Raw genomic sequence first — 27,957 nt, 5'->3', positions numbered from 1 at the left:
GGAGCAAGACTCTGTCTCAAAAAACAAAAACAAAAACAAAAAACACCAGTCGGCATAGGGCCCTGCCTGCCCCTTGCCAGCAAGCTCTGTTAGACATGGGAAATCCAGGTCACACATGCCTCCGAAGTGAATGCAGAACTTACACTGGGCTCCTACTTGCCAAGTGGATTCAGCCACTAGACTGGCAGACAACTGGCAAAAACTGTTCTGTGGGAACAGAACCACGTTCCCAGGAATGCCATGCACGAGAGAAACAGAGGAATCTGTACCCAAATCTGGGGAGGACAGTGAGTGGTCATCTCTCCCTTGACCCACACTGGCCAGGGGGTCCCCTCCCACTCGAGGCAGATGACTAAACCGTGAACCCTGCTGTTTTAGGGATTGCCACGGTCACCTAGGGTGATTCTAACCATCTTCCTCTCAGATGGACATGTCCTTAAATATCATCATTATTAAGGGATGAGCCATTTCCTAACGCTGAACAAAATGAAAAGCACACGAGCATGGACACTCAACAGACGTCCTTGGGATAAATGAGTGTTTGCTTCTCTCCAACACCAACTCCAACGACTAACTTGGAGAAGATTGTCTACGATTATTATAGCAGCTTAACCATGTGAATTGGTCACTCACTGGTATTTTGTTTTGTTTTTTGAGACGGAGTCTCACTCTGTTGCCCAGGCTGGAGTGCAGTGGTGTGATCTTGGCTCACTGCAACCTCAGCCTCTCGGGTTCAAGCGATTCTCCTGCCTCAGCTTCCTGAGTAGCTGGGACTACAGGCACCCACCACCACACCTGGCTAATTTTTTGTATTTTTAGTAGAGACAGGGTTTCACCGTATTAGCCAGGATGGTCTCGATCTCCTGACCTCGTGATCCGCCTGCCTCAGCCTCCCAAAATGCTGGGATTACAGGCATGAGCCACTGCGCCCGGCCGACTCACTGGTATTTTTTAACCATAGTATTTCCTGTGCCTGAGCGCAAATAAATATTAGGCATCAAACCAATAAAACCATGTAGTAACAATTTATAAAAATACATCTTTATTGTGTTCCAATGTTGTTGCTTTATACGGATACCTAGTTAAATAAACTTGGTCTTCATGTTAAATATAAACACAAAAAACTAGAAACAAATCAGTAAAACCACCAGAAAATCCCTCTGAGCCATGAATCCTTATTAAAAATGTATAGTGGGGGGTACCTGTAGCAGTAGGTTGAAGCAGGACTGCTTGAACTCAGGAGTTCAAGACCAGCCTGGACGACATAGCAAGATGCCATCTCTTTAAAAAAAAAAAAAAAAGGACCAGGCACAGTGGCTCACGTTTGTAATCCCAGCACTTTGGGAGGCTGAGGTGGGTGGATCACCTGAGGTCAGGAGTTTGAGACCAGCCCGGCCAACATGGTGAAACCCTGTCTCTAATAAAAAATGCAAAAATTAGCTGGGCGTGGTGGCGGGCACCTGTAGTTCCAGCTACTCGGGAGGCTGAGGCAGGAGAATGGCGTGAACCTGGGAGGCGGAGCTTGCAGTGAGCCGAGATCGCGCCACTGCACTCCAGCCTGGGCGACAGAGTGAGACTCCATCTCAAAAAAAAAAAAAAAAATTAGCTGGGCGTGTTGGTGGGTACCTGTAATCCCAGCTACTCTAGAGGCTAAGGCAGGAGAATCGCTTGAACCCAGGAGGCGGAGGTTGCAATGAGCCAAGATCATGCCATTGCACTCCAGCCTGGGCAACAAGAGTGAAACTCCCTCTCAAAAAAAAAAAAAAGTACAGTGGGATGATGAATTTCTCTTTAATCACCACACTCTGAAAATAGTTAACTGTAACCAAATGTAAATGTTGAAAGTGGCAATAAAGACAAAAGCAATACAGAATAAAAGCAAGTCAGATGCTTGCTGACCCCTCAGCAACCTATCTTGTGCAAAAATGATCAGGGGCTCCATTGTTAAGCCCTAGGTTACCTTCATCAGCACCTACAGGGGAACACCCCAGAAGATGAGCCCCATGGCTTCAGAACACACATTTCAGAGGACTGGAAGATGAGGAACAGATCCACTTCACTCCCCAAAGTCTCTTGCGGAGCCCTAACTCAATCACTCAATGACCAAGAGCTGGCAATATACTGAATATTCACAACTGCAGCAGAAGATACCCTCAAACACAAGGCCCAGAAACTCTTGCTGAATTTCAAAATAGAAACGCTTGAATGTTAACCTCGGGAGCGGACATGTTATCGCGACTGCATACCGAGTTGGACCGGTTTCTCCTGTGGGTTTTGAGTCTAAGTCCACAAGGGGCCTGAGAGGCAAGCTGTCCTCCTAGGTGTCTCTCCAAGGGGTTTGAACACAGAGAGAGCCCACCATCCCTCCGCCTTTCATTGCCATCTTCAGCGATTCCAACGGCTTGAGGGAGAGTGTGGGAAGCACACAGGCCCCAAGCCTGACAGGGCCGGGCCCAGCCCCGACGGTTTCCCTTCCTTGCTGGGACACAGCTCCTTCCAGCAGTTGAGAAACTCAAGGGACAGTCCCTCTCACGGGGCTGGAGGAGCCTGTGGACAGCCATCCCCGTCTTTGGGCAGGTGTGTGTGACGGGTCAGTTCCGAGACTCCGAGGCTGTGGGGCTGCGGACCGTGGACATGAGGTGTGACTTGTAGGTCTTGCTCAGGCCAGTCATCCAGAACTTCAGCAGCTTGACATTGTCCTCCTCAGACGCACCCAGGATGCTCAGCAGCTTCTGTGTGTCCTCTTTGGGTCGACTGTCCACCTTGGTGAACTTAAAAAGCACCTTCACTTTGCTGAAGAAAACCAAAACAAAACACTCAGACACCACAGCACAATCCCTCAAGCCCTGGTCACGGGGCCAACCAGGGGTAACACGGCTTTGGCACCAGCAGGAGCTGTGCAGGCAGAGCTGGAATCCACACCCTCAGGGCAGCAGGCTCGGCCCCTGAACTGCTGAAAGGAGCTGTGTCCCAGCAAGGAAGGGAAGCTGTCAGGGCTGGGCTCGGCCCTCTGTTGGGTATGGGTATGGGGCCTGTGCGCTTCCCACACCCTCCCTCAAGCTGTTGTCAAGACGCCAAGAAGAAAGAAAGAAAAACCTTCCTTAAACTCATGGAAGACACTGGTTGCTCCTAAGCTTCACTGCATGATTTTAAATCAGGACAATGTTTAATTAATAAATTTGACCAAAAAAATTACCAAGAATCGAGGCAGGTGGAAATGAAGTAAATTCGCTTACAAAAAAAAAACAACAAAAACCCAGGGGGCCGGGTGCAGTGACTCATGCCTGTAATCTCAGCACTATGGGAGGCCAAGGTGGGCAGATCACAAAGTCAGGAGTTCAAGACCAGCCTGGCCAACATGCTGAAACCCTGTCTCTACTAAAAATACAAAAATTAGCCAGGCATGGTGGTGGGTGCCTGTAATCCCAGCTACTCTAGAGGCTGAGGCAGAAAAATTGCTTGAACACGGGAGGCGGAGGTTGTGGTGAGCCAAGATCATGCCATTGCACTCCAGCCTGGGCAACAAGAGTGAAACTCTGACTCAAAAAAAAAAAAAAAAAAAAAAAAAAAAAACAGTGGCGGGGGCATGGGTTACTGGGCTTTCAGGTTTTGAAGTTAATTGCACAGCAGATGACAGGGCTTCCATTATGAACCCTCCTGTGAGCTTGGAGCCCTTGCCCAAGCTTCAACCACTCTCCAAGGCAGACGCCACCCCCACCTCCCCATGCAGGAGCTGGGGGCAGAGATGATGACCACTTCCCGAGGCCACCTGAGCTTTGCAGTGGCGGACCTGGAGTTGGAACCCCGCCCCAACCTCTTCTCTCGGCTCCTCCCTCAGTGGCCACGGCCCAGCTCCTCTTTTGGAAACAGCTCCAGGTTTTCTCCAGGGTCGCAAGCAAAGGGGCCTCGCCCACGCTGTTGCTTACTTCATCCACTCCTCCTTGAGGCAGACGAGGCACTGGTCCACCACATCCACAGACAGGTTCTGGTTGGTCAGAGCCGCTTCAATCTTATTCAGGATGGTGGGGCCCACTGGGGAGAAGGGCAGGGGCAGAGCAAGAGCAGGCGTTAGCACGGGGCGGGAGCATCTTCTCACAAAAAGGACACTCCATCTGGGGGCACCCACCTCGGTCTGCGGCTACAGGGCTCCCGCTGGTCACCACAAACTCGTACTTGCTGAGAGACTGGTCATCCTCACACCCCACAGGGTGGAGGATGGAACGTGCGGCTGCGTGGACCTCCACGATGACAGCAAACTCTGTAACAACACAAGGTCCATGGCTCCTCACCTCCCCCACGCTCCTCACCTTCCCTGCGCTCACCCACCGTGGGCCCCACTCTGCTCATCCCAGGTCAGTGGGGAAGGCTGCCGGTGAAAAGGCTAGCCCAGATCAATGCTTTGGTATTTAAAACCTTTCAGGTTATTTGTGAATAGTTAAGGGTTAACTTTTGCCTCAGTTAAACTAATAATTTATTATATTACAATAATCACAAAGTACTTTATATACATCAATTTACCTCTGGCTAAGCAGCCCTATGAGGGTGGTCTCACCCTGACCCTATTCTACAGATGGGGAAACGCCTGGAGATGTTAAATAACCTGCTCGTAGTGGTAAGAATTTGAAGTCTGTTTGAAACCAGAACGTGTGTTTCCAATGCTACCCGGAAAAAAGGCACTGCCTCGCAGGGAGTCAGGACCCAGCCTGGGTGCCGACTGGGGGCTCAGGGCAGCTCCACTCAGACCACGAGTCAGCAGCTGCTGCTCACAGCTGTGCTGGGGGAAGTCACTGATGAGCCTGGGGGGCTGACCCCTGGACATCCCCAAACCAAAAGACCGGGGGTTTGCTGAGCCCTGACCACACCAGTGAAGGCCGGGAAGACCTCGGGCACATGAGGTGAAGAAAAAGGCTGGAGGAGAGCAGAAGGCAGGACAGGGGAACAGTAGAAGAGTGAGGAGAGGATGGCAGGGCCCACAGAAGCAGGCGGCTCACACCCAGCATTCAGCAGGCCTCCGTCTCATGGGCACCCACTCACCAGGACGACCAGGATCCTCTGGCCAGGGACACATCCTCCCACCCCAGGATGGTGACCTGCAGCCCACTGACGACAGTCCCTGCCAGCCACCCTTCCCATCAGGTCCACTCACCCACCGCTGCCTGTGTGAAGATAGAACACGGAGGCCCAGAGCCATGGGGCAAGCTGGCCCTGCAGTGAGGCCTCCTCTCCACAACCCATGACAGAGATCTGGTTCCACTCTGGGCCTGAGGCGTGGGGACCCTCAGCGCAGGGCATGGCCCCACAGCCCGCGGGGGCACGCACCTGAGGAGAGCACGTGGGGGGGGATCTGCACGTGCGGGCTGAGCCCCAGGAAGTTGCACCGATAGGCCTCCTCGTACTGGCTGCTGTATGGGATGATGCGGACGCAGCCCACAGGCAGCATGGTCTGAGGAGGACAGCAGGACTCAGACCAAGGACGCGAGGAAGCCCTCAGCCCTGGCCGTCCATGCTCCACTACCCAAACCCCACACGCCTCCTGCAGCCCGGTTCAAGCCCTCCCTCCTGCCAGAGGAGTCCCCAGACTCTCAGCCCACAGTGGAGGGGGGGGGGTCCTCCACCACCAGGTCCCTAACTCTTGTCTGGACCGCCAGTCACACACCAGCTTGTACCACCCCTCGCGCTGTGGTGTTAACTCTTATATTAATGTTTGCCTGCACAGATGTTTGTCTCAGCGCATCCCACAAAGAAGCTTTTACCAAGACTGTGTCATATGCATTTTTGTTCCCTCTCAGGCCTAGGCAGTCAGCAGGCACACGCATCCTTCTGATGATTTAAACATCACCAGACCAGACCCGGGTCTCCATGCCTACTGCGCCCCAGGTGGCGACAGTGTGGTGCACAGCAGTTCTGTGCTGGGCAGTCGGTGCACCTTGGCATCCCCACCCGACGCCAGGCACCAGGCCAATACTGCCCTGCGCCGCACACCTAAGGAAAAGATGATCTCACCCGAAGCACTTCAAAAGCTGACTGGACGAGGTCCACGTCTCCGCTTTTCCAGATCACCTGGTTCCCCATGAGAACGTGCCAGGCCAGCATGCGGAAAGAAGGGGCACCCAGGACCTAAACAAGAGAGTGCAGTGCTTTCGATGTGACTAGCAGAAATGGTTTTTCTCTCCCTTCCCATGAAGTTATTTATTCGTGTGTTCATAAAACTTTGTAGAGCAAAGACAGGGCTCAGGAGAAAGTCACTTATCTTCTCAGGGAGGCGGGTGCCCGGCCCAGGGTTAAAGGTGCAGAGAGAGAAGTTGCAGCTTTGCACATAAATGCTAGATTTCAAAGCTCTTGCTCCAAGATCTTTCTCCCAGTTTTGTTTTTAAAAATTTGAAGCAAAAGGATGTTAACTTTGTGCAATATTCACCTTTTCTCTACAGACACTTTCTGCTGAACCATTTAAAAGCAAGCTGTAGGGCCCTCGACATGGCAGCACCCAGGAAAACAAGGGCATCTCCACAGCTGAGACCATGACTGCAGCCAGGAGTGCCCGGACGGACGCATCTGATATCCAGCCACGTGCACAAGCCCAGGGCTCCTGCCTGCTTGATGGCTGCTGTTCTTTGGATCCAGGAGATACTACAGGACCCATCATTGCTTTTAGTTGTCATGTCCTTATTCTTTAACCTAGAACAGCCTCTCCCCACACCCCTCCTGTTATTAACTTCTGTGACACTGACACCTTAGTAGAGTCCAGCCTGCTGCCTCATGGCTTCAAAGAAGCCAAACCCAGCTTTGAAACACAACATAAGAGAGAGGCCACAATACAACGTTTCACCAAACCCCAACAGCCTCAAAGCAGTCCCACCTCCAGAGGAATTCCAGACCCCTTCCAACCTTCATCGACATAAGCAATGGACAAGGAAGGTTTCAGCCAAATGCAGGATTTTGATGGAATGGGTGTTTACATCCAGAAGCCCCAAGGACATCTGCCATGAAATCAGTCTCACTCCATTTTCCAAAACAAGTAACTCTCTTCTGAGGAATCAGTGCTCATTGGAAAAATACATACACAAGAATCTTATAAGAAGGCAGCCTGCCCTTCCTTCCTGCCCTTATAATCCAGCAACCCACACCCCTCTCTCCCGGCATCGGACTCGATATAACTGGAGGCAATACTGTTAGATTTTGTCATGTCTGGCAGGCACACATGTACGTACATCACCCTGAACACACACTGCCTGCTTTATTTCTTCTAATTAACCGTATTCCACGGTTTGGCTACTGTTTACTAGTATGGTTTGATATGCAAGTTGTTCCTAATTTTTTGTAAGAATGAGAATCACTTTCTTTTTTTTTTTTTTCTGAGATGGAGTCTCGCTCTGTCACCAGGCTGGAGTGCAGTGGCGCCATCTCGGCTCACTGTTAACCTCCACCTCCCAGGTTCAAGCGATTCTCCTGCCTCAGCCTCCCAGTAGCTGGGACTACAGGCACATGCCACCATGCCCAGCTAATTTTTGTATTTTTAATAGAGACAGGGTTTCACCATGTTGGCCAGGCTGGTCTCGAACTCCTGACCTTGTGATCTGCCCCCTCCTCGGCCTCCCAAAGTGCTGAGATTACAGGTGAGAGCCACCATGCCTGGCCAGACCATCACTTTCAATGGGCAGGGTCCAGGCTGCATCCAAACCAATTACGGCGCTGTTCAATGCCTTTGGGAGCTTCTTAGAGGATTAGACGACCATGGGATGCCAACTATCTGGTCTTTTCTTTGAAGATACTTAGGTCATCACTGAAAGGGGAGCACTGATCCTATGGCTAATACCCCCGACGCCCTGTGCCCTCAGCCACCCACCAAGGAGGTTGTCAGTCACTTCCTGCAGGGTTTTGAAGATGGAGGGTCCAGAGGCAAGGTGTGTGGGTGGGGACAGCTGGGCTCTCCTCCTGAGCTCCTGACGTGCTTTGCCCCTGCCGCCTACCTGCCTCATGTGCCGGAGGGACTTGAAGACTGGCAGCTTCCGGGGCTGCCAGCTCCCACAGCCTGAAAGAGAGGAGGACTCTGCCGGGCCCTGGGTCAGCTCCCGCCCTTCTGTACCCTCTGGCAACACAGGGGCTTTCTCCTCCTCTTCGGCCTCAGAGTTGTCCCAGCTTTCTGATTCCTCTTCTAAATCTGCAAGACAAATGACAAGGACAGTTACAGATACAAACAGTCTTGTCCCGTGACTTCAGCCCAAGGTACTTCATGGGCTGAGCCAGTCAGTGTAGATTCCTGGCTGCGGGCAGGTCCTATGCTCCCTGCTCCCTGTTGCCCTGGGAGCCCTGGGGTGGGAGGGAGGGCTCAGTTGCTGTCTACTTAGCCCAGGGTACCACACATCTCTCTTAGAAGCACTTATGGAAAGACCGTCAGCTGTTCTTTGCTGGTGAGAAAACTCAAACCAGTAAGAAAAATGCCAACAGTGTGTCTACGGAACACACCCAGTCGGCCACAGTTCTAGAGGATCTACACATTGTTTCTTTTTTTTCCACTTTTTTTTTTTTTTTTTTTTTTGAGACGGAGTCTCGCTCTGTCGCCCAGGCTGGAGTGCAGTGGCGCAATCTCGGCTCACTGCAACCTCCGCCTCCTGGGTTCAAGCGATTCTTCTGCCCCAGCCTCCTGAGTAGCTGGGACTACAGGCACCTGCCACCATGTCTGGCTAACTTTTTTGGTATTTTTAGTAGAGACGGGGTTTCACCATATCAGCCAGGCTGGTCTCAAACTCCTGACCTTATGATCCAGCCACCTCGGCCTCCCAGTCCACTTTTATTTCAGATTGAGGGCGTACGTGTGCAGCTTTGTTACAAGGGTATGCTGCGTGGTGCTAAAGTTTGGGTTTCTATGAATCCTGTCACCCAGACAGTGAACCACAGGAAGTAATATGCCCAGATAGTATCCAATAGAAAGTATTTCAGCCCTTGCTCCCCTCCCTCCCTCCCTCCCTCCCTCCTTCTGGAGCCCCCAGTGTCTACTATTCCCATCTTTTTTATTTGAGACAGGGTCTCGCTCTGTTGCCCAGGCTGGAATGCAGTGGCACGATCACGGCTCACTGCAGCCTCAATCTTCTGGGCTCAAGTGATCCTCCCAACGAAGCCTTCCAAGTAGCTGGGACTACAGGCATGCACCACCACGCCCAGCTACTTTTCATATTTTTTGTAGAGACTGGACCTCCCTATGTTGCTCAGGCTGGTCTCAGACTCCTGAGCTCAAGCAATCCGCCTGTCTTGGTCTCCCAAGCACTGGGATTCCAGGCGTGCACCAGTGCCTGACTTCGTTCTTCTTTATGGCTGCATCCAACATCATTTCATTTAGTCCTCTCAGCTGTTCTGAGGTCAGCACTATTATCTCCGTTTCACAGATGAAGAAATGAGTATTTGTCGTTTCAATGAAACTTCATGGAGCCCTCACAAATAACATCTCCATTTCACATCACGAGACCCAAAGGGAAGGGTGCACGTGAGAAGCAAAGCTAGGATGCGAAGCCAGGTCTGTCTGATGCCAAAGGGCAAGCCCTGAGCCCGAAACCTCACACTGCACATGCCCAGCACACCTGTGTTTCCAGCTCTCACAAAGGCTTCGACAGACCTGGCTCTTTAAGCTCACCAAGACACTGCCCTTGCCATCTGCACCTGCCTAGAAACATGATTAGCACTATAATAAATGGCTCCAGGGCCAGCCAACCCGCAGGGCATGGGGGTGGATTCCCAGGCTTTGTCTTTCCTGACCAGGTTCTGCTCTTGCTAAGACTCCATTGGCAAAGCGTATTTAGGGCACGCCTGCACCTGCCGGCAGAAACACTTCGAAATAGCTCTGGCTGTTTGGAAGGCTGGTCATTTGCAAGCAGAAGCATGGGAAGCATTATTAGTGACATGTGGTGTGGAACAATGGTCGTAACCACAGACCTGTAGCACCAAGATCAAATCATCCCTGATGGAAAGTTTGGCCAAGACTGGCCCAGTGCTTCCGGGCTGGTGCACACAGTGCCAGGATCCCCAGACACAGGGCCTCAAGCCCCAGATCAGGAACCTGGGGAAGCCCAGGCATCTGGGAGGTCAGGGAACCACTGCCCTTGATGGAAAACTTGGGACGAACTGAAACAACACTTTATTTGTAAAGGAGCAAAGACTGTCGACCAGGCCAAGCACTTGGCTATCACAAAATCGGGACAAGAAACCTTTCATCAGCCAGTTCTCTCTACGGACAGCCCACCTGTGAATTTTCCCCACCTAGCTGGGGAACAGATTCTTTCACATGGCGGTCAAGGCAAATGCGACAGGAAATCACAACAATCACACTGAGATCGGAGGGTAAGCTTCCCGAACGCTCATCCTGGGCTGATTCAGAGCCGTGTTTCCCTCCCTCAGCTCTTCCTGCCAGGAGAGAAGAGAGCTGGTACCGCCCCATGGCCATCTGGGCCAAGGCCCCGGCAACAGCACCCCTGCCTCACCAGCGAGCTTCTCCATCTGGACCAAGGTGTCCTCGGTCGGAGCACCTTCCAGGAGCTTCTCGGTCAGCCGGCTGCCACACGCCTTCAGAAGCCTGGAGAACACAGTGCCAGCTATGAGCCTTCTCACCAAAGGAAAAAGCAAACCTGACGCTCACCCAGCCCCTGATCCTACCAGTTTAAAGAAAACATGGGTATAAAAGAACACCAGCAGGGCACAACCAGCCAGATCCCGCATGCAGGCAGTTCCACAAGCCAATGACCAAGGTCCTTCAATAGACGGATGGGAGGAACTTGGAAGGGAGGGGATGCAAGGGGAGCTGTTCTAAACCAGAGAGACTTGGGGCGCTGCTCCGATGCCAGTGCAGTCACTTGTAAGACAAAAGGGTAAACTGCATAAGGGCTTGCAGCCTGCAGAACACTCAGGAGTCTATCCGTTTTGTTGGACATGATCACGGTATTGTGATAATATTTATGGCTGGAATGATACGACTCAGATTTGCTTTAAAAAAAAAAAAAAAAAAAAAAAAAAAACGGCTGGGTGCAGTGGCTCACGCCTGTAATCCCAGCACTCTGGGAGGCTGAGGCTGGTGGATCACGTGAGGTCAGGAGTTTGAGACCGGCCTGGCCAACATGGTGAAACCCCATCTCTACCAAAAATAAAAAAACTAGCTGGGTGTGGTGACAGGGGCCTGTAATCCCAGCTACTTTGGAGGCTGAGTCAGGAGAATCACTTGAACCCAGGAAGAAGTGAGTTCCACGTCAATATGTTTTCCGCACACTCAGGGGAAGAGGCCTAGAGAACAAGGACTCCCAGCCCAGATCTGTGCTCACTGACAAGTGCCCACAGGCCAGTGCTCCTCACAGAGGCAGCAAGCAAACACGGCTAAGGACTGCTCTCCCAAATCTGTGGACAAGCCAACCAATGTATCATGACTGCTCTATCCTAACAGATATGCCAAAAGCAGAGACGCCCGTTACCAGGCAAAGGAGGTGTGCAGGCACGCCCACAAGTTGTCATCACTTGTCAGCGACGTCAGCGAGCGGGCGGCGTTGCCGTTCCTCTGGTGTAGGAATGGAGTGAAGGCTGTGTTCATCCTCTGAGCACGCTGTGGGCATCCAAACTGCTCTGCCTCAAACACCTGAAATGCAAAGGGAAGGGATGGCCTCTTTAAGCCAAAGCTGCCAGCAGCCCGGACCCCCACTCGTTCACAGCCAACTCCAGGACCTGACTCCTGGAGGATCAGTCCCACTGTACTCTCTCGATGCAGAGCACACAAAGTGCCACCAGTCCAATCGTTCCCAACAGCATAGGCTCTGCCCCGGCTACATCAGGAGCATCCGAGAACAGGAATCGGTTGAGTTTCTCCTGTCCCCTTCCTAATGAGCGACACAAGGCACCCAGGGGGATTCTTGTGAGTGGCCATCTGCACTGCTCCCCACCTGTCTCCACCTCCCCTTCTGGGTGCACTACTTGGCTAAGGCACACGTGACTGGCTCTGGCCAACGAGCTGAGACAAACAAGGCCCTCAGCACCATCCGTGCTTCTGGAGGGCAGAAGGAGCAACATTTTTTCTTTTCTTTTTTTTTTTTTTTTTTTTTTGAGATGGAGTCTCATTCTGTTGCCCAGGCTGGAGTGCAATGGTGCAATCTCGGCTCACTACAACCTCTGCCTCCTGGGTTCAAGTGTTTCTCCTGCCTCAGCTTCCCAAGTAGCTGGGATTACAGGCATGCACCACCATGCCTGGCTAATTTTGTATTTTTAGAAGAGACGGGGTTTCTCCATGTTGGTCAAGCTGGTCTCAAACTCCCAACCTCAGGTGATCTGCCCACCTCAGCCTCCGAAAGTGCTGGGATTATAGGCGTGAGCCACCGCACCCGGCCTAGGGGAAACATTTTCATATGGCTGCCACACTGCCTGCCAGGACGACCACAGCAAGCAGAGCCCCGCTCTCCTGCAATGCACACAGCATAAGCAAGAAACAGGCCCTATGGCTTGAAGGTGCTGAGATCCGGAGGCTGTTTGTTACCAGAGCATGACCTGGCCTGGCCTGAGCTGCATCTCCACAGCTGGAGGCCTACATTCAGTGGTGCAACTCAATGGGATTAACAGACATCCCTGAGATGAAGGCCAGAGGAAACAAAGACACCAGGGGTCTGACTGCAGCAAAGAAACCAGAGCTGAGCGAGAACCAGGACAACGGGGACAAGAGAGACCAGCAAAGCAGGCGGGATGGCCTGGGAGGCTCCTCACCACGACCTCCAGCCCTGAAGCCAAGAGACTACAATTCACACAGTGCACTGGCTGCAAGCAGAGGGGAAGATGCCACGTGGGCTCCAGGCTTCAACCTCAGCACAGAGCGACTCCTGCAGTGCAGGGCCCCCTGCCACCCCGGCACCTTGTCTCTGAATTCACCTTGAGCGCCTTGCCCTGGAGCTCATCAATGATTCCCCGGACCTTCCCCAGCAGGAAGGGCCAGGAGTTGATGAGATAGATCCGGTCCATCATGATGGTGATGATGCTGTACCAGCGCTGGAAGCCCCTGGCCAGGCTGTCCTTGATGAAGAAGGTGTGGCTGAACACAAAGCCGTGCTGCTCATCTCCGAAGAAGATGGGGCCTTCGCGGCCAGGGCAGACCTGGAGGGACACCAGCAACTCAGACAGCCCTTTCCTCGCTTAGTGACACCAAATCAAAGCCTCTTCTTCAGACTTTTCAGAGTCAGCTGGCACAAATCAGCCAGTGTTAATAACAGGAGAGTGGCACGGTGGGGGCCATCAGAGCTGAAGACTGTACTCTTCTGCTCCTGTGACTAAGCTTCCAACAACACTTGTCATTGTGGACTGTAAGGGCCGGTAACAAGGTTCATTGCTTTTTTTCCACCTTGAGCCATAAATAACTCCCATGCGTATGTCACACTTCTCCCAGACTCAAATGTACCAGCTTACTCACCTGGAGCATGCAGAAGAACCAGCAGGTCAGAGCAGCCACTGCACTCTCCCTGCACTGAAATCCACACATTTTATTCTTTTTCTATTCTTTTATTTATTATTATTATTTTTTGAGACGGGTCTCGCTCTTGTCGCCCAGGCTGGAATGCAGTGGTGTGATCTTGGCCCACTGCAACCTCCGTCTCCTGGGTTCAAGCAATTCTCCTGCCTCAGCCTCCCGAGTAGCTGGGATTATAATAGTGTGCCACCACGCCTGGCTAATTTTTTTGTATTTTTTTTAGAGAGGGGGGTTTCACCATGTTGGCCAGGCTGGTCTCAAACTCCTGACCTCAGGTGATCTGCCGGCCTCGGCCTCCCAAAGTGCTGGGATTACAGGAGTGGGCCACCGCACCCAGCCCCACATACTTTATTCTTATAACAGGACTTCGGTCCCTCCTCATGACATACTTACTCTTCCTTAACACACAATTCTAACAGACATGCCAAGCTGCCTGCTAGCAAACCGGCAGTAGGAAATTAAAAGGAGAGGATGGTTGAGGGCAGGCACACAGCCGCACTGAATGAGAACAGCAAGGGAGCTCGGTGTGTCAAACTGGGTGGACACCAATGACAAGGAAGTTTAGTAACTGAACAACAAATTCTTTGTAGCAGACAAAGACCTGAGCTCAGAGTCAAGAGCAACAGCAGCAGCAACGTAGTTTAGGAAGAAATCATCCACACCTCAGCAGGCTGAGAGCAGCACGGAATCATCACTGAGACATGGAATGAGGATGGAGATAATTGATGCAATGAACCACCTAACCTAGAAATGCTTCCGATCTTAGGAATACATCCATCAAGAATGGACATACAGGGCTGGGCGTGGTGGCTCACACCTGTAATCGTAGTGCTTTGGGAGGATGAGCCAGAGGATTGCTTGAGTTCGAGACCAACCTGGGCAACATAGTGAGACCTCATCTCCACAAAAAAATTTTAAAAAGGTGGGGCACAGTGGCTCCCACCTGTAATCCCAGCACTTTGGGAGGCCAAGGTGGGCAAATCACAAGGTCAGGAGTTCGAGACCAGCTTGGCCAACATGGTGAAACCTCGTCTCTACTAAAAATACAAAAATTACCTGGGCATGGTGGCACATGCCTGCTGTCCCAGCTACTCAGGGTAACTGAGACAGAAGAATCGCTTAAACCCAGGGTGGAGGTTGCAGTGAGCCGAGATTGCACCACTGCACTCCTGCCTGGGCAACAGAGTGAGACTCTGTCTTAACAACAACAAAAAACAAACCCCAGTTGAGCGTGGTGGCACGCTGGGAGGCTGAGGCGGGAGGATCGCTTGAGCCCAGGAGTTTGAGGTTGCAGTGAACCATGACGGCGCCACTGCACTCCAGTCTGGACGACAGAGTGAGACCCTGCCACAAAAGAAGGAAAAAAGAAAACAATAATAATAAAGAAAGGACAAATAATAAAAGTTTGGTGCTTAAAGTGCAAAAGCTAGCGCCCAATCAGAAAATGCTCAGCAAGTTCACCATGACTCCTTCCGCAATTCTGGACAAGGCAGGCATCCTGTACCCTGTGCGGCGCTGATCTGCGGGTCCGCCCTGAGAGAGGACCAGTGCCTGCCTCCCTGTGCAATGCTGGCTCCGAGCCCACCCAGAGCACCTGGGAGCATGTGGGCTCCCACAGAGACAGGCTCTGTGGCCACGTGGCTCACCTCACAACTCAGACTCCGGACACAGGCCTGGCGGACAATGCTGAAGAGCTGGGGGTGGCTGGGGTGTTGGTGGCTGACGTATTTAATGGAGGTCTCTTTATCATGGCTGATATACCCCGGGTGCCCTGCAGCAAGTGACCGGCAGCCCTGTCCATGAAAAGGAAAAGTAAATCTGTTAGTTGGGAAGCAGGGCAACAAACTCTCTTAGGTTTACGCAAATCCGAGCTCGGAAAACTCAAGCTATTTTTGTATAAAAATAATTGGCTCCCAGATTTATACTTATCTGAAGATTTAAATGTTTCCTAAAGAGGAAAACAGAACACAGAGATCACAGAGATTGCCAGAGGTTGTTCCTAACAGATATTTGCTGAGCGCTTACGAAGCAGGCAACATGAAAAGGGCCCCGCATGCTCCATCTCATTCAATCCCAAGTGCCACCCTCTGAGATAATGTCAGTGAGAAGCCCCATTCTACAGAAGACAAAACTGAGGCTGAGGTGAGAAGTAGCTGGCCCGAGCGTGAGGGGCTCTGTGGTGGTAACATTACCCACTGCCCCCAGCCTCTGTCATTGGTTCTGAACTAACACCTGGAAGGGGCCTCAGCCACAGGCGAGAGGCCCAGAAAAGAATAGGGCGAGCACCAAGCTCCAGGATGTTGGTGTGGCGGCTCACCACTGCTGCCCCACTGCCCTGCTGCAGCCACAGCCACTCCGATGCTGAGGCTGTGCGCCCTGGAGCTGCTCCTACCCCAAGGCTGTGCGGCAGTGCGTCAGCAAGCCTCTCCCCACAGTGTCGCAGGATTCCTCCATGGGCAACCCCAAAACCAGCTGAAGGGTGCCCCAGCAGCCTGGTGGTGCCCTCCTTCCCAGGTCTGTGGTGCTCCCCATCCCCCATTCCTCACAGGCATTTCCAGCAATGGATGCAGCTCTTACACGTTCTCTGTTTCTGCAGCAGAACCAAAAGAACAAGCTTGGGTTCCTGTTTGCACTGCAGTGGCAGGTCCAACACCCAGCCCTGATTTTGGGCCCTGACCCAGGTCCTCCACACAAACAAGTGGCCCACTGGGGAAAACTCACACTAATTCCTGAGAGTTCGAGAGCTGATGGAGTGACCCACCGAGAACACTGGGGGTCCTCCACTGGGAGCAGGGGACTTTGGGGACCCGCCTCCAGGACAGGCTGGAGTGTGTGAATACAAACATGAAGGCCACGGCAGGGAGGCAGAGTGGGTTAAAGAAGTTAGCTAACATAGGCTGGGCGTGGTAGCTCACACCTGTAATCTCAGCACTTTGGGAGGCCGAGGCAGGTGGATCACCTGAGGTCATGAGTTCAAGACCAGCCTGCCCAACATGGTGAAACCCCATCTCTACTAAAAATACAAAATTAGCCAGGCGTGGTGGCAGGCACGTGTAATTTGTTACTCGGGAGGCTGAGGCAGGAGAATTGCTTGAACCTGGGAGGTGGAGGTTGCAGTGAGCCATGATCACACCACGGCACTCCAGCCTGGGCAATAAGAGCAAAACTCTGTCACAGAAAAAAAAAAAAAAAAAAAAAAAAAAAAAAAAAAAGCTACAGTCAGGATGAGCAGAAAGAACTGAAGGGCCCCTGAGAAGCAGTCTGTGTCACCCCGGGAGGCCCCATCCACTGCTCTCAGGTCCTCCTGTCCATCCCACACCTACTGCAGGGATGATAAAACCAAGACCCCAGAGACACTTGCCTCGCACATGTCCGACTTTTTGGGCCCCGGGCTGCTGGACTCGACGCTGGCCCCCTCTGCGGGGCTGTGCGCACGCATCCGACTGCTCATCTGAATGCCGCCTTCCTCTTCTTCCGCCTGCTCACCCTGGCCAGGACTGTCCTCATTCCCAGCCCCTTGAGGAAGTGGGGCGTGCAGCACCTCCGTGCAGAAGAGAGTGCGGGGGCCGTGGAGCTCGCAGAAGTGGCAGAGAGCCACGATGGCATTCATGGTGCCTTGGAGACTGCAAGAGGCCTGTGTGGGACAGGGGACATGTCAGCTTGCCAATGCCTATTCACTCCATGAAAACTCCCCAGCCCCTCTGGAGCACAGGGAGCACCTGGGTGGCATGGACTTCCTACCCAGGAGAGGCCACCCGCCAGTTCCCCAGTGCCCTGCCAGCACTGCTTTGCCCCAGTCCTGCACTGGGCGCAGGAGAGAGGAGAGGAACAGAGATAGGATCTTCTCACGAAAGTCACAGCAAACAGGGGAGGGGACAATGTGGACCAATGATAGCACAGGTGGAGCTGTGACAGAGCCACAGCCACAAAGCCAACGGCGCAGGAGAAGAATGTCCTCGAGTGACGTGAACTGCAGCCAAACATGGCAAACCCCGTGAGAACAAATAGATAAAAGGCCACAGGGAGAGGGTCCTCCACCCAATACATATCTGCTTGGCACCTGCTCCATGTGGGGCAAGGTGCTAGGCGACATGATACTGCCCTCATGCAGCTTACCTCCTGCAGGGGGTTGGGGGCAGACACAGGAAAATTGCTTCCTGCGAGAGGCCCGCGCAGGGAATGACCAGAGGAGGCAGGAGCCTGGAAGGACTGGCTTACGGGGCCAAGCAAGAGTTGAAGGGCAGGGTGGGTGCCATACTGTCCGAGGGGTGTGTAGGGTCTGGTGTCTGAAGAGCAGCAGCAGACAGGGTGGAGGCTGTAGGAAGCAGATGTTATAGCTCCTCCAGGCCACCGAAAGACCCTGGATGTGTTATCAGAGACTGGGGAGGCTTTGGGGGTTCTGATGAGACATGAGAAAATGTGAATTTCACTTGAAAAGGTTCACTCATGCCCATGTGCAGAAAAGATGGCAGGGGGCCAGGGTGGAGGTGGGGAACAAGCTGAGGCACCCTGCTGACTGATCTGAGCAGGGACAGTGGCCCAGGCCAGGCAGGGTGAAGAGGCACAGTAAGGGTGGGGTGCAGAGTGCGGAGGAGGAGTGAGCAGGGGAGGATGCCCAGTGAGAGCCTGCTGAGCCTTCACAGGGACGGGACACAGCAGCAGAGGCAAGTGCTGCGGTCGGGGCTGGCGCATGGGACCTCCGTGGAGTGCAGCCCTTGCAGGCTCAGAGGTGGAGAAGGGAGGACAGCTAGCCAAGGTGACCAAGCACAGGCAGTGAGGCCAGAGGGGAACTCCAGGGTCACCCCAGTGACCAGGTGAACTGCTTTAGCAAGGCGGGACTGGAATGTCACATGGCCTTAAAATGGAAGGAAAGCCTGCCACAAGCTACAGCACGGCTGAACCTGGAGGACATTATGCCAAATGATCTACACTATCACAAACGGATAAACACTGTAGGATTCCACTTAAATAGGAGGTACCTAGAGTCCTCAAAGCCATAAAGACAGAGAGCAGAATGGCGGCTGCCGGGGGCTGGGAGGGAAGAGCGGGGCTCAGTTCTGGAGACGGAAGGTGGTGATGGCCACACAGCACTGTGAACATACTTCATGCCAGGGCACTGCACACTGAACAGTGGTTCAAATGGTGCATTTTAGGTCATGTATTATTTCACCACAATCTTTTTAAAAGGGGGAGTGGTAACCTGCTGAACAATGATGAGGTCAAAGGTGACCTTAACACAGTTTCCGGTGGACAAAAAGCTCACAGGACTTGGTAGAGAGAGCCCTTTGGAGAGTTTCTGTGGCAGAGCCAGCAATGGGACACCTGGTGGGGAACATGGAGTCAAGGAAAGCCCCAAGCTTGGCCACAGTACAGCTGGGATGCTGGCAGAACCATATGAAGGCCAGGGGCAGCTGCAGGCACAAAGTCTGAGGGACACCACATACTCACTGCAGAGGGCTGGACGCGGCAGCATGAGGCAGTATGCCTTCCTAGTGAATGCAGGAAAGCCAGAGAAGGCTTTAAAATGGGGGTGTGTCATGGGGTTCTGACAGGCAGAGAAGTTCTGGAAACGAGATCGCAAAAGCAAAGGTGCACAGTGGGGACAGCCACAGCCAACAGCCTGACACGTGACACAGCCTGACACGTGCAGCCAGACCCACATTGTCCATACTGTGGCCACAGCCATGTGTGACAACTTAAATTTAAAATTTAAATTAGCTAGGAGAGGCCGCCACAGTGGCTCATGCCTCTAATCCCAACACTTTGGGAGGCTGAGGCGGGTGGATCACTTGAGGTCAGGAGTTTGAGACCAGCCTGGCCGACGCAGTGAAACCCTGTCTCTACTAAGAATACAAAGATTAACCAGGCGTGGTGGTGTGCGCTGGTAGTCCCAGCTACTCAGGAGGCTGAGGCACGAGCATCACTTGAACCCAGGAGGCAAGGTTGCAGTGAGCCGAGATCGCACCACTGCACTCGAGCCTGGGCAACAAAGTGAGACTCAGTCTCAAAAAAAACCAGAAACAACAAAAACAAAACAAAATAAAACAAAAACCTTAGCTGGGCGTGTTGGCGGGCGCCTATAAACCCAGCTACTTGGGAGGCTGAGGGAGGAGAATTGCTTGAACCTGGGAGGCAGAGGTTGCAGTGAGCCAAGACTAGGTCACTGCACTCCAGCCTTTGACAGGGCGAGACTCCGTCTCAAAAAAAAAAAAAAAAAAAAAGTAGCCTAGAGTGGTGGCGTACACTTGTAATCCCAACTACTCGGGAGGCCTAGGCAGGAGAATTGCTCGAACCTGGGAGGTGGAGGTTGCAGTGAGCTGAGATCATACTACTACACTCCAGCCTGGGTGACAGAGTGAGTGAGACTTCGTCTCAAAAAAATTAAATAAATAGGCTGACTGCAGTTGTTCATGCCTGTAATCCCAGCACTTTGGGAGGCCGAGGTGGGCAGATCACTTGAGGTCAGGAGTTCAAGACTAGCCTGGCCAACATGGCAAAACCCCATTTCTACTACAAGTACAAAAAAATTAGCCAGCCATGGTGGCACACACCTGTGTGTGTCCCAGCTACTCAAGAGGCTGAGGCAGGAGAACTGCTTGAACCCAGGAGGCGAAGGTTGCAATGAGCCAAGACCGCGCAACTGCACTCCAGCCTGGGTGACAGAGAGACTCCGTCTCAAAATAAATAAATAATGAATTAATTAATATATTAGCTAGGACAAAAGCTCAGCCCTTCTGTCTCACCGGCCATGTCCTGAGTGTTTGCTAGGCACACACAACTCATGCCACCCCTCTGAATAGCCCAGGTCACAGAATATTTCTGCCTTCCCAGAAAGCCCCATTGCTTTCTGGGTGTGGCTGGCAGGGAATGGAGGGCTGGTGCTCAGTAGGTGCACTCCGAGAGGGAGGCAGACAGGCAGCGGGAGAGGAAACAGAGTTTCAATAAAGGGCCCAAGTCAGACTTGCATGGGACGATGAAGAATCATGTAAGTTTCTGAATGTTTGACTGAGTAGTGGACACTGGCCAGGACCCAAAGCCTCTTCTATTCTGGGGAGCCCCCACCCCTGTTACGGATCCAAAAGTCAGACGTTCTGTCTTCGCTCCTGACAGGCAGGCTGTGAACACAAACAAGGCATGGCCTGCCAAAGCTGCTAACTCTAGGAAGAAGCAAAGCAGAATGTGCATGGTGGTGGGGTGTGCTGCAGCCAGCCTCTCTTCCGGCGGCCCATGCCTGGAACTGCTTCTCCAGCGTGCCTGCGAATGCACCACCCACCTGACGTTTCTGCAGTTGGCTGCTTAGCTGCACGAGCTGCTCCGGCACCTGTCCTCCTGCCTGAGATACGGATGAGCACGAGTGGTCACACTGGGAATGGCAGAAGCACAGAAAACAGACATTTGAAGAGAACCTTAGCTGGGTTGGCAGTGAGGCAGGTATGGGAGTCAGAGAGGGAGACCCTGGGTGTGGCTGGCAGGGAATGGAGGGCTGGTCCTCTGCAGGTGCACTCCGAGAGGGAGGCAGGCCAGCAGCGGGAGAGGAGACATATGCATTTAATAGACAGCAGAACTTCTAGCTGGAAGGCCCTGAGGACTCAGCAAAGATGCAGGCTGCAGGACAGGAGAGGGTAGGGCTGGGGACAAAGGTCAGGAATGCTCCACACACCTTCACCTGGCTCACTCCTCACCACTCGGCCTCCACTTGCAGGTCCCCTGCTCAGGAGACCCCTTGCTAGCCCACCAGAAGAGCTCCCCTCCACCCCGACACCCTCCCCTGCCCTGTTTGAGTTGTAGCGCTCCTCATTGCAGAACTGCGCCTCCAAAGTGCCTTCCTGACACACAGGAGGCACCACATTCACATGTTAGATAAATGAGAGGACTGAGAAGTCACCCTTGGAAAGATGACAGCTGTTGCCAAGAAAGGGGCAGAATCTAGGGAAGGCAGAGGTGCAGGAGCCACAGCTGTGGGGAAGGCTGGAGCCAGAGTCTAGTGGCACAGGAACCAAACAGACAGTTTCAATAAAGGGCCCACAGGGTTCACTATGGTGAGTGGCTTAAAAATCTGCTGCTCAACAGGAGATGGGGCGACCACTGATGGAGTAAGGGGTAGCAGGACCCAAAAGAAAAGTAAAGGCATTAAACCGCGAAAAGGAAGGCCACGCCTTTCTCTGAGAGGCATCAGGGAAGAGAAACAAGGTTCCTTCTAGCAAGACATGCACAGGACAGCAAGCCTGGGCCAAGTCTCAGCCCATCTGCAGAGCACCCACACTAACCTGACACTCAGCAGAATCACTCTTCTACCATCCACACCAGACCACCACACACGAGGCTGCTGCCAAATGGGTCAGGCATGGTGGTGGCAGACATCCTTGAAGACCTGGCGTTTTCTAGGTAAGAGAAAAAAAAATTAGAGCTATTTCTAAGATTAGAGGCCTTTGTAGCATGAAAAATAATGGGAGCAGCTTACAGCCAGTCTCAAATAAGGACGTGTCCGATGAGGATGTAGACACTCCCCAGGGTTCTGAATGGCTTAGCAGGCCATTCACCTTCTGAGCAGGAGCTGACATTTTAGCTGAACTCTTGCACCTCTGAAGCACTCTAAACCAGTATTTGATCAAGGATCTCTGTATTTATTTTTTTAGAGATAGGGTCTTGAGGCCAGCTCAGTGGCTCATGCTTGTAATCCCAACATTTCAGGAGGCCAAGGCAGGAGGATTGCTTCAGCCCATGAGTTTGAGACCAGCCTGGGTAACACAGTGAGACGCTGTCTTACAAAAAATTTTTTAAACAATTAGCCAGGCTGGGCGCGGTGGCTCACGCCTGTAACCCCGGCACTTTGGGAGGCCAAGGTGGGCGGATCACGAGGTCAGGAGATCGAGACCATCCTGGCTAACACGGTGAAACCCCGTCTCTACTAAAAATACAAAAAAAATTAGCCAGGCATGGTGACAGGTGCCTGTAGTCCCAGCTACTCGGGAGGCTGAGGCAGGAGAATGGCGTGAACCTGAGACGCGGAGCTTGCAGTGAGCCGAGATCACGCCACTGCACTCCAGCCTGGGTGACACAGTGAGATTCCGTCTCAAAAAAAAAAAAAAAAAAATTAGCCGGGCATGCCTCTAGTCCAAGCTACTTGGGGGACTAAGTTGGGAGGTCACTTGAGCCTGGGAGGTCAAGGCTGCAAGTTCCTATCTTTCCGTTTTTTTTTTGTTTTTTTTTTTGAGACCAAGTTTCACTCTTGTCGCCCAGGCTGGAGTGCAATGGCATGATCTCAGCTCACTGCAACCTCTGCCTCCCGGGTTTAAGTGATTCTCCTGCCTCAGCCCCCTAAGTAGCTGGGATTACAGGTGCCTGCCACCACGCCTGGCTAATTTTTGTATTTTAGTAGAGACAGAGTTTCACCATGTTGGCCAGGCTGGTCTCGAACTCCCGACCTCAGGTGATCCACCAACCTCAACCTCCCTAAGTGCTAGGATTACAAGCGTGAGCCACTACGCCCAGCCAAGTCCCCATCTTTCTTACTCTTGGTTATAAGGGGGTGCTCTGGCAGCATCTACATCACACTAACTTACCTTTTAGGCCATAGGCCTGGCAGTTTCCTTCTCAAGCAGGAGAGGGAAACCAGAGGCAACGTTGACAAGCCACTTCCCAGCACCCAGCGCCAACATGGGCTACACTTTTTTTTTTTTTTTTTTGTGGCAGGGTCTCATTCTGTTGCCCAGGCTGGAGTGCAGTGCAGCAATCTCAGATCACTGCCACCTCTGCCTCCCAGGTTCAAACGATTCTCCTGCCTCAGCTTCCCGAGTAGCTGGAATTATGGCCTTGCGCCACCAGGCCCAGCCAATTTTTGTATTTTTAGTAGAGATGAGGTTTCGCCATGTTGGCCAGGCTGGTCTTGAACTCTTGACCTCAGGTGATTCTCCCGCCTCCTCAGCCTCCCAAAGTGCTGGGATTACAGGCGTGAGCCACCATGTCTGGCCAAAACATGGGCTACTCTTATTCGTTTTTCCTTTTAATGAAAAGCACTTGCTGGGCGCAGTGGCTTAAGCCTGTAATCCCAGCACTTTGGGAGGCCAAGGAGGGCAGATCACCTGAGGTCAGAAGTTCGTGACCAGCCAGGCTAACATGGTGAAACCCTGTCTCTACTAAAAATAGAAAAATTGCCAGGTGCGGTGGCTCATGCTTGTAATCCCAGCACTTTGGGAGGCCGAGGCAGGCAGACCACGAGGTCAGGAGTTCAAGACTAGCCTGGCCAAAATATTGAAACCATATCTCTACTAAAAATACAAAAATTAGGTCGGGTGCGGTGGCTCACACCTGTAATCCCAGCACTTTGGGAGGCTGAGGTGGGCAGATCACGAGGTCAGGAGATCGAGACCATCCTGGCTAACACAGTGAAACCCTGTCCCTACTAAAAAATACAAAAAATTAGCTGGCCGTGGTGGCGGGCACCTGTAGCCCCAGCTATTGGGGAGGCCGAGGCAGGAGAATGGTGTGAACCCGGGAGGCATAGCTTGCAGTGAGCTGATCACGCCACTGCACTCCAGCCTGGGCCACAGAGCGAGACTCCATCTCAAAAAAAAAAAAAAAAAATTAGCCAGGTATGGTGGTGGTGCATGCCTGTAATCCCAGCTACTGGGGAGTCTGAGGCAGGAGAATTGCTTGAACCTGGGAGATGGAGGTTGCAGTGAGCTGAGATCGCACCATTGCACTCCAGCCTGGGCAACAAGAATAAAACTCCATTTCAAAAAATACAAAATACAAAAATTAGCCAGGACTGGTGGCACGTGCTTGTAGTGCCAACTACTCAGGAGGCTGAGACAGGAGAATCGTTTGAACCTGGAAGCGGAGGTGGCAGTGAGCCGAGATCGCACCACTGCACTCCGGCCTGGGTGACAGAATGAGATTCTGTCTCCAAAAAAAAAAAAAAAAGAAAGAGAGAAAGAAAGAAAGAAAGAAAACAAAAGCACTTGTCAGACAAGAGCTCTGACTCTGACTCCATGGATCATGTGCACCAGAGGCTCAGGCAGCCCCTGAAAGAGAGGGAGGTGCCCTACAGAGCACTTAGCTTTGCGGTCACCGGAGCCCGCCCTCACCAGCCAGGTGACACCAAATGTTACTAGACCTCTCTGAATACCACCCAAAAGCTGAGAAACAGAGGCCTCTCCGGATTCGCATCACACATGGAATCAGAATTCTGGGCTGCGTGAGGTCATTTTTCACTCACTGTTCAATTCCAATCTCTACCAGGTGTTTGCTGAAGAAAACAAACTGTTTTGAGTATGTCTCACGAGTCTGTTTCCAACAAGCTTTCCAGAACCCACAGAGGAAGCCGAAATCCCCTGGCTGACAGTCTCTTCATCATCATACCCAAAGACAGTATTCAAATTCCCTGATGTGGCGGAGTGTCTGTCCATGTCCCCCTCCCACAATAGCTGAGTCCCAGACCTGAACAGTGACCTCACCACCACCCATGGTGCGCCCTGGCCCTGGCCCTATTTCAACCCTGCTTCCTATGGTCTTCTCATAGCACTGTGGAGAATTAAAGAGGCCACTAAGTAAGGGCACTCTGTAAATAAACAAGGCACTACAACGGATCTTAACCAGCAGTGGACACACAGCTTCTATAACTAGTCTCCCACTAGGGAGCCTCATTAAGTTAGCAGCTGGGATCCCAACAAGCCCAGGATGAAAAGTTCTGCAGGGGATGACTGCCAGCTCAGACCCACTCTCACTGTGGTTCTATTTCCACCGTTTCCCTGGATTTCCATTCACAGAGCTCCCTGACATAGTACAGTAGAAGGGCAAACAGTGTCACCTGCCACTATTACTCAATTACTTGATGACCACGGTGATAATCTGGCACTAAACTGGCTGTGGCCAAAGGCTAGAGGGCCAGAACCTACTTCCAGCAAGCTCCTCCTTGCCCTGTGTCCCCATTTGAAAAGACTGCTGGTGACCACACCTTGGACTTCAATCCACAAGCCAATCCATTCTTTCCAGGTGACAAGGACGCGACTGACAGTACGTACTCTCAACTGGAGAGAAGCGCGGTGTTCCACCCTCCCTGGAGGGCACGGTGCTACCCTATTAGCGCATCAGAGGACCCTCCTGAACGCCAAACTGGGAGAAGAGGATGACACACACCCTCTCCTCCAAACAGAGCGAAGACAAAACCTGGGAGAAGGGAAGGCAAACAGTCCCGTTTCATGGCAACATCAGATGAGATCACAGTCCTCATCCCCATAGACTTGGTTAATGGGCGTGCCCCCAACCTATCTTCAAATCTCAGGGTCTCGGCGACGCCCTGGATTCTGGCCCTAAACCCTCCCCCATTACTTGTCCACCTGGGACCAACGAAAACTCGGACATGCCCCTCCGCCAACCCCTCAGACCCCCGCCCACCTGCTCCCCGAATCGAGGCCCGCGGGACACCTGGACTCGGCAGCCGGGGTACCACTCTGGGTCCCAGCCCCGCCCCTGACTGCGCTGGGTAGGTGGTCACTGCGGGACCCGGACCGGTGGGATCACACCCAGAGCCCCCAAGCCCACGGCAGGGACTTCACCCGGGGTGGCGAGGCTCTCAAGCCCGGGTTCGGGCTCTCAGGGGAGCTGGCAAAACTAAGAGCGACCACACTCACTCGCGGTCCCGCAGCCCCGCCGAGACCCAGGCGCGTGACTCCCTGAGCCGTACCACCACCCAGCCCTGCGGTGGGGGTGCGGGAGCCATCAGAGCGCGTGCTGCGCCGCGAAGAGAGCCGGGCCTCCCTAGCTCCCGCAAGCCTAGGAACACAGTCCGAGTTCTGCAACTCCGAGGTCTGACGAGGAAGCAGAGGCCGCTGCCCGACAACTACCGTTTTCCGCCGCCCCTATTCCGGTGCCCCCCTCCGGGAAGTTCCGAATGGTTCAGACCGCACCGGCTGGGGATGCTGGGGGAAACCATTTCATTAAGCGCGGGAGTATGCTGAAACTTAAAAACCATTTAAAAAAGAGATTTGAGGGTAAATATAGCCAACCTAAGCTTCCTGTCCACATAAAAGATAAAAATAAAGAAAAAACGTTATAAGAGGTTGGTAGGCTTTTTTTTTCTTCACCAGTGGTTTTTATTAAATTGCTGATGGAACCCGTCCTCTCCCTACATTGAGAGTATGGAAGGTGCAGGCGACGGCCGTCACGTGACGCGGGGAAGGCGCGGCGCCCGTGGGAGGTTGGTTGCGGAACTTGGGACCGGTGTGCGCGCGCATGTGTGGAATTCGGTCTTCCTCCCTCAGTGGGTCTTTTTTAAAAATTTGAAAATCAGTTATTGAATAATATTCTTTTTTTTGAGGCGGAGTTTCGCTTTCGCTCTTGTTGCCCAGGCTGGAGTCCAGTGGCGCGACCTCGCCTTACTGCAACCTCAGCCTCCCGGGTTCAAGCGATTTTCCTGCCTCAGCCTCCCGAGTAGCTGGGATTACAGGCGTCCGCCACCACGCCTGGCTAATTTTTTTGTAGTTTTGCAGAGACGGGGTTTCACCGTGTTGGCCAGGCTGGTCTTGAACTCCTGACCTCAGGTGATCCACCCGCCTCGGCCTCCCAAAGTGCTGAGATTACAGGCGTGAGCCACTGCGCCCGGCCTGAATAATATTTTTTAAAACTTGAGCGCCCATTACTAAATTTAGCTACTTAAAAGTTAATTGTAAAGCCATTAGTTTGTGATGTAGTGTGGGTCCTTCCAGTGAAGACCGGAGAGAGATGGGAATCAGAGCCTGACCCGCCTGCGCGCGCTGCCCTCGGAGGTGTGGCCGCCCAGGAGCCTTCCGCCGCAGCCGAGGCTATGGTTGCCGCAGAGTCTCCAGAATGTGCTCACCAGGAATAGAATAGAAAAGTGGGTGGTTGTGTTTTTGAAATCAGAGGTCACTTATTTTTTTCTCTTTAAATTTCCATGTTCTGGTCGGGCGCGGTGGCTCACGCCTGTAATCCCAACACTTTGGGAGGCTGAGGTGGGCGGATTACGAGGTAAAGAGGTTGAGACCATCCTGGCCAACAGGTGAAACCCGGTCTCTACTAAGAATACAAAAAAAAAATTAGCTGGGCGTGGTGGCACACGCCTGTAGTCCCAGCTACTCGGGGTGGCTGAGGCAGGAGAATTGCTTGAACCCGGGAGGCAGAGGTTGCAGTGAGCTGAGATCGTGCCACTACACTGCAGCCTGGCACAGATCGAGACTCCGTCTAAAAAAAAAAGCCATGGTCTGTTGAAAACGAGAAAAGAAGGAAAGTGCAGCTTGTGTTTTCTGCCGTCTTAGAGTGGCTTGGTAAAGATAAAGGAATATGGAGTGGCGTTACGAGGTTAGGCATTGCCTTTATTCTTATCTATAATTATTCTTATCTATAATTATTCTTATCAAGCGAATTCCTCCTGCTGTTGGACAGCGCAAACTTAATTTATAAGGAGGAAGTAAGTTACAGGGTGATTTTATTTTATTTTATTTTATTTTTGAGACGGGGTCTTGCTA

The 27,957-nt window shown here is 52.6% G+C and overlaps 1 protein-coding gene across 14 annotated transcripts; it reads right to left on the bottom strand.

Annotated features, from left to right (window-relative positions):
• Positions 1-1,704: 1,704 nt before the first annotated feature.
• Positions 1,705-26,153, bottom strand: FLCN (folliculin). 14 transcript variants are annotated; one of them, XM_030827799.1, is made up of 16 exons: positions 25,871-26,131; positions 25,372-25,642; positions 21,742-21,855; positions 20,748-20,837; positions 17,591-17,873; positions 16,836-17,108; positions 15,121-15,267; positions 12,883-13,104; positions 11,448-11,608; positions 10,470-10,561; positions 7,968-8,158; positions 6,004-6,117; positions 5,320-5,443; positions 4,127-4,258; positions 3,927-4,032; positions 1,705-2,793 (listed from the first exon to the last, which is right to left on the bottom strand). In XM_030827799.1, exons 6-16 carry the CDS (start codon positions 17,082-17,084, stop codon positions 2,592-2,594), a joined length of 1,740 nt encoding a protein of 579 aa, XP_030683659.1. In that variant the 5' UTR covers positions 17,085-17,108; positions 17,591-17,873; positions 20,748-20,837; positions 21,742-21,855; positions 25,372-25,642; positions 25,871-26,131; the 3' UTR covers positions 1,705-2,591. The 14 variants fall into 14 exon arrangements, with proteins under 14 accessions (XP_030683659.1, XP_030683662.1, XP_030683661.1 ...); XM_030827802.1 differs by having other exon boundaries at positions 2,592-2,793; positions 26,107-26,141; XM_030827801.1 differs by having other exon boundaries at positions 2,592-2,793; positions 17,591-17,789.
• Positions 26,154-27,957: the final 1,804 nt, after the last annotated feature.

Source organism: Nomascus leucogenys, chromosome 14 (genome assembly GCF_006542625.1).
Source record: "Nomascus leucogenys isolate Asia chromosome 14, Asia_NLE_v1, whole genome shotgun sequence".
Lineage (NCBI taxonomy): Eukaryota > Metazoa > Chordata > Mammalia > Primates > Hylobatidae > Nomascus > Nomascus leucogenys.
Note: the sequence above shows the minus strand (reverse complement) of the source record. Positions and strands in the feature narration are given on the sequence as shown.

Coding starts and splice junctions, on each gene's coding strand:
- FLCN (XM_030827806.1), bottom strand. CDS start 17,084: ATGAATGCCATCGTGGCTCTCTGCCACTTCTGCGAGCTCCACGGCCCC. Junction 11,609..12,882: donor TCCAGGGCAAGGCGCTCAAG/GTGAATTCAGAG, acceptor TTTGCATTTCAG/GTGTTTGAGGCAGAGCAGTT. Junction 2,794..3,926: donor CTCAAGGAGGAGTGGATGAA/GTAAGCAACAGC, acceptor GGTTTTCTTCAG/CAAAGTGAAGGTGCTTTTTA.